The 6,542-nt window shown below is 35.4% G+C and overlaps 1 protein-coding gene across 1 annotated transcript; it reads right to left on the reverse strand.

The window, feature by feature from the left end:
• Window positions 1–1,932: 1,932 nt before the first annotated feature.
• LOC114537124 (calumenin-like) lies at window positions 1,933–5,072 on the reverse strand. The gene is made up of 7 exons (XM_028558261.1): window positions 4,870–5,072; window positions 4,474–4,673; window positions 4,195–4,361; window positions 3,828–3,888; window positions 2,868–2,956; window positions 2,439–2,528; window positions 1,933–2,062 (listed from the first exon to the last, which is right to left on the reverse strand). Exons 1-7 carry the CDS (start codon window positions 5,070–5,072, stop codon window positions 1,964–1,966), a joined length of 909 nt encoding a protein of 302 aa, XP_028414062.1. The 3' UTR covers window positions 1,933–1,963.
• Window positions 5,073–6,542: the final 1,470 nt, after the last annotated feature.

Here is a 6,542-nt window from a genome sequence, read left to right on the forward strand (position 1 = left end):
AAGGATTTTACACATGCACCAATGACCTCCGGTAATGACATGGCGCATTCTTTGGACTACAGGGTGTCCTAAAAAAACCGCAATCACTTAAGTATGCAGAACATTAATACAGCTCTAAAGCGCAATAGATACGCACCTCTGGAAATTGAAAATGGCTCTTAATCCTTCATTTAAAATGCTAAAAGTCATTTTAGCTGAACTATGGTGCAAACCCGAACAATATTAATATTCTTGCATATTTAAGTGTTCGCGTTTTTTTTGAGACACCCTGTACAGTAGTGTCAACCACGCGCTTTAGTATAAAAAGTCACACCCAGTTTACCGTGCTGATTCAGTGAATCAGTTTAATCAGACGATATTCATGGCCTCGCGAAGAAATAATCCGGCCGTTATTGGCTACGTACACAACCTGTCACCTTTGAAAAAAGGTAAACTGAATGGTGCGACTTCGAACTCCAAATGCAAGACAAACGGGTACAACTATTAGCACTATAGTTATTCTGCCAGCCAAATCCATGATACCACTCAGATGACAAAGACAGAGCGGTAGTCACATGTACGCGCTGCGTACCTATTTTTTTATTGTGCTTATAATCGGGCTGTATCTGTATTAGACTGTGTAAGTTTGTTGATAAAACAAGTACGATCGTACTATAGTGGACCAGGAACTACGTAACCGAGTTTAATTTCTGAACTGCATTGTATCAATTTTATAACAATCGAGAGGACAATGTATTTCTAATCGTTTGCGTTTACTTATACAGGGTGTCCCAAAAAAACCGAAAACTATTGAAATCACTCATTGTTAAAATTTGAATGCCGTGTTCACGAATTTCAGCCCGTGGGGATTTAATGCAACTTATAAAATGCTAAATGCTTTGTGTTGCTGGAGAAAGGGGACATGTCGAAGGTCATGGTCCTTGAGATGCACATTTAAATAATGTTATCCATATTTGTAAGTTGTAAATATTGTTAAAAAATATCATTTTTGCGAACGAGCAAATCTTACTGCATCATATGCATGCATAAAAAAATGCTTATGGCAACCCCGATTATACACTTGTGAGCCCAACAGAGTGCTTAGGCATTCAAACTCTAACAATGGCATTGTTATGGGTGATTTCAATAGTTTTCGTTTTTTTTGGGACACCCTGTATATAGGCTGAATATTAATGATATGTATATATTATTTGCTGCAAATATATCAAGAATTGCTTGTAACTTGCTTCAAAGGTCAAAAGTAAAAATTCGAACTCCGTCAATCGATGCGGAATATTGCTTAGAATAATTGTGCCAAGTTTCATTCCGATCAAACAAGTAATGATAGAGCCTTAGGGTTTTTTTAAAGAGCGTCGCCCCCTAACAACAACAACAACAACAAAAACAACAACAACAACAACAACAACAACAGCAACAACAACAACAACAACAACAACAACAACAACAACAACAACAACAACAACAACAACAACAACAACAACAACAACAACAACAACAACAACAAGATTAGCAGCGGTTAGGGACCAGTTCCTGGTCCAATAAAAACAATCTCCACATTATTGTCTTTCTGGAATCGAGCGACACTGATCTAAATAATAAACTGAAAAATAAATCGCAGGAGCCTACAGACCCAACTGCTTGCCGGCCTGCATTCAGTCTGGCCATAATCATTTTTAACATTTGCATTTGTACAAATATCTTTGCGGTACTTTAAAAACCTGGGTTTGTGTCGGTTAAACCGATTGGAGCATGAAAATTGATTATTGCACAATTAATTGGTCCTAACTTCATGGTCTTAACCAAAGGCTGGAACCTCTTTTTGGAGCTAAATTGTCTGCAGGCTGGCTACGCCACTGCTCCTATCTTAAAAACGGGAATGTCCATCACAGAAATAATAATATAATATGACAGAAATTATATACATTACCACAATCTTTATTTTGATTACTAATTCTTTACTAATTTAAAATTCGTCATGCAAAACTTGGCCAAAACGTGTACCGTAACTACCAACAAATATATGATAATTTGCAGCGAACTCCTCCACACCAAGCTTGCCGTCCTATATTGAAGAAAAAAAATACGTTAAGCCGTTTCGTCTGTAATTTTAAATATTGAATATCTGTAATAATAGTATGACACCACTACCAGTGACGGAGTTATGGTCTACATCTAGCTGGTTCGCATTTATTGCATGGTAATTGTCATAAGCATGTCATGGTGGCTGATATGATAGAATATCTCTGTATGTGTAGTCAACAATGGCCGATTTGAATAAAGAGAAAAGTTTACACTCTGACTATTTGCCATGGATGATAATGACATTTCACGATTGTTAGCAACCTCGTTCCCAGGGCATTTCCCTTTTTGTCATTGGAGCAAGGTTGTATGGTTAGGACAAATGGAAACCAAAACGTGTTAAAAGAGAAGCAATCTACCCCATTCCCATCCGCATATTCCATAAGATGTATAGCTTCATCTTCGGCTTTATCGTAACTTTTAGGTTTCTTCATAATTTCAATTTCCATCTGCAAAATTGTAAAAAAATTGTTACAAGATAGCAACACATTGAGAAATCTGATTGTATGAGATGATTAAGCAATCGAGGGCAAAATGAGATTTCGTTTTCAAACAAACCTCGCGTTGATAGAAAATATCTGGTAAGTGTATTAGAATTTTTTTTTAATTCATATTTATTTATTTTACTTCCAATTACCAGGGGCGTAACTAGAACGATAATTGGAGGGGAGGTGTGAATATTCATATATTCAGTTCTGCCCGACGGATTTCTTTTACACTAACAATGGAAATCGGTCTGGCAAAACTGAAGATATGTCTAAAATTATTACAAAGTGTTCTCAGCTCACCAAGCTCAGCTTGCCATCGTGATTAAGGTCAAAAATTTCGTAAAAATTTTTCATATCTAGAGCGGCAAACGCTGGTGCATTAATGGAGTCTAAAGCCAATAAATAAATACAAGAGTAGTAAGAATTTCCTCTTTCGGACTGGATACAACTAAAGACTAAAGACGTTAGTAACAGAAATGGTTTGGAAATGAATACCTATATTATAATATATACATATACATATATATATATATACACATATTGTACATATATATACATATACATATACACATATGTGTTTGACACTGTTCATTGAAAGATTGGAATCAATTACAATGAATCTTAATTATTGAAAATTTAATGACAAGCTGAACTCAACCCTAAACTTTCCCCTCTCAACAAGTCAATTCCTCTCTAAACAAGCGTATTGTATATATCATCTTATAGGCTGCTATAAAACTCTAAAAACTAAATGTCTGCTCGGTGGCCTTTGCAAAATTAAAGACCGTCAATGGTGAACAACATCATCTATTAATTAAATTAAATTAGGATAGAGCGACACCATTTAGCACCATTTATGCGGTCATTCAAACTAGTATGTCGTTACTTTATAGTTTTTGTTTTCTTTGGCCCATTTAACCCTAATTAACGTACAGGTCTGTTAAAAATTGTCTTACGGGTGATTATTAAATAAAAGAGGTTGTAATTAATCAAAGACGTTGTCAGGAGACGGGAGAGTCGGATTAATCAAGAAGAGAAGTTTATTATCGTTTTAACATTGGAATGCAACAAATAAATACTCGTGACATGCACTGTTCAATTTAAACAGACTAAGGAACAGCGAGGATTGCAAAGGATCAGCGAGGTTTAGTAAAGAATAAGTGGGAGTAATTTGGATAATGGTCAAGACATACCTTCACTTGCTACGGAAATTGATAAGAATAGCTATTCTGCGCCTACCGACTCAGGAGAAAGTCTTACCAAGATATTCCTTCAAAGATAGAAATCCATCCTTATCTTTATCATATTCGTTCATTTCAAGCTGTAATTTTCAAGAAGATTAACAAACCTTAAATACAATACCACTAATTCGGCACTTTCTTACACGAATTGAGAGAAACAGCGTGTTCTGTGGACGCGTTGCTTTTGCCTAACGTATAACTGACGTTAGTGTCAAAAAATTAATAACTCACTAGTTAGGTGCCCAGCGGTCATGTGGGCTACTAGCTAAGCAATTTTTAGCACATATGAACTTCTACTTCCAATATTATATTTCGAGTACCACTGCTATCATGCTTTCACTAATTAAATTAATATACTGTTTCATACAAATATATTAATATCATACCACAGCAATGTACTCGCTCATCGCTTCGTGTTCTCGTGGATGGTGAAAGAATTCAAATTCCTCTCTTGTCAGATTTTTGTCGTCATTTTTGTCCGCATACTTCCACTTTAAACGATCATCTTCTATGTATTTATACAAATTTTCTCTGCTCCACTTCTTGTCCTTTTCTGAAACATGAACATCAGAGAAATTATTCTCGAAAGCATAATTAATGGAAACATGCTGCGGAAATTCGAATGAAATTAACTACATTTTGTATTGTTTAATTTGAATATTTACCACTTTCAATAAATCCAAAAATATTTTTCATGTACTCATCCCAAGTAATCTGATTATCATAATCAGCATCAATGTCATGGAATATTGCATCAATGTCCTCGTGGACAGTCCAAGGTTGTAACTTGTGACGTATCCATATTGTTAATTCATTATCGTCTACATATCCATCCTTATTTATGTCAATACGAGGTACAAGCATTCTGAAATAAACAGAGAGGATTTTCACATTTTCACACTTCCTCCCAAGACAGGAGCCGCGGAAGATCCTTAAGTGTCTGCTTGTGGGGTACGGGGGGATATTCATATATACTCGTTCTGCATACTGATTAGAATCGTTTGAAATAGATTGTTTCTAGTGAAGAATGACACTCGTAAATTAGTTTGATTTGAACTTACCGAAGTCTTCTTATTGACTCCTTCTGTGTTAATCCGTAAAACTCACGAGCGGCTTCCTCGCCAAGGAATATCACGTGATCCTTGTGTAGGTCGTGGCCATGTGCCGTCGATCGTTTGGCTTTGTGAAACTGTTTGTTTCCGCTAGTCCACACGAACGTGTTCAAAAACAGCAAAATGGCGAATATCGTATTCGTGCTTGTCATCTGTGAGGATTTTCTGAAGAAAACGTGGCAATAAACAATATTGTCTGTTGTGCTTTAGCAATTGCCTGTTGAGCCAGATTACATAATGAATGCAGAGTAGCAAACATTTGAGCAAACAGATGTAATTCGATCGTTGCCTTGTGTTCCTTTCAAAACGATTATTTTATTTCCAATGCATGAAATTAAATGCATATAAGATGTATAGGTTCAGTCATTCACATGATGTACGAAATAATATATAAACTTTGGTTTATGTGACTTTTGGCCTTATTTTAACGGATTTTTAAATAAAGGCTGTTAATTTTGAACAACCGCAGAGCAGGGAGCTCCCTTTTACCTCTGATGATTGGTTTGATTCTCACACCGGACTTAACTCACGAGGCGGAAAATCAGTAGACATATATACAGGCTCTATAGCCGCAAGTCGCTAGTGTAAATTTCTCCGGGCAGATTGAAGAAAAAAAATGAAGTGGATAATACATACGAGACGAATAAATATATTTACACACGACGGTAATAGAAATTTTGCCGTAATATTGAATTTAGAGTTATAAACTATAAACTTTAAGCAAGAAAACACACTTACCTATACAGCTACAGTACAAAATAGTTGTTTATCTACCCCAGATTTTGTTCCGCTAAGATGTCAATGAGAACGGACTGAAAATACCGTAAAAGGTATACTATATAATTCCTAACTATAGTATTGTTTGCTGAATGATAATCACTTATGTTTAATTTTCCATCCGCTAAAGGTTAGTAAACAAATCATGCATTGCTTTATTCAGGTATAACAGGTGTATTGACTTTATATAAAAATTATACTAATAAGCATATACATGAATGATAAAATCGGATGAAACAATGTATAATGGTTTACAATTTAAGGCCTATTTTAAATGTTGCACTCGGCACTTCCATCAGTTCCATGCACTGATTTATACGCCTTGAATGCGGAAAAGACCTTTCATATATTGCCGGGTTATATTTGTTAATGTGTCGATCCTTAAAAGGTAAATGAGAAAGAGGAACCTTTCAGTTTGATAGGGCCGGTGTAAAACTTTCAACTTTAGTTTCAACGCTACCGGGTTTTTAGGAGTCAAACTGTGAATCTACTTGCGAAGGCCAAGCACATAAGTCATAATAGTGAAATAAATATCTCAACTTCAGCAAATTGAATATGAAAAATTCCAAATTCTGAAGCATAAGCCATCTCAAAACTAAGAATATAAGTATAGACCTAAAACAAAAATTTTCGATTTATATTTTTTTATATATATTTATTTCGAAATATCTCAAGTTGTTCGGTTTTGTTTGTAAAATTGTATATAGATCCCGTTTTTGACTTTGTTGAGTTCTTTGAACAAAAGTGCGCCAATGGCATTTTTTGCTGGCAGCACCGATGAGAACATACGGAATATACTACTGATACAGGAGAACTTAGCATCAAATGTGGTATAACAACTGTCT

Source organism: Dendronephthya gigantea, unplaced genomic scaffold, assembly GCF_004324835.1.
Source record: "Dendronephthya gigantea isolate DGI-Jeju-01 unplaced genomic scaffold, DenGig_1.0 000150F, whole genome shotgun sequence".
Taxonomy (NCBI): Eukaryota; Metazoa; Cnidaria; class Anthozoa; order Malacalcyonacea; family Nephtheidae; genus Dendronephthya; species Dendronephthya gigantea.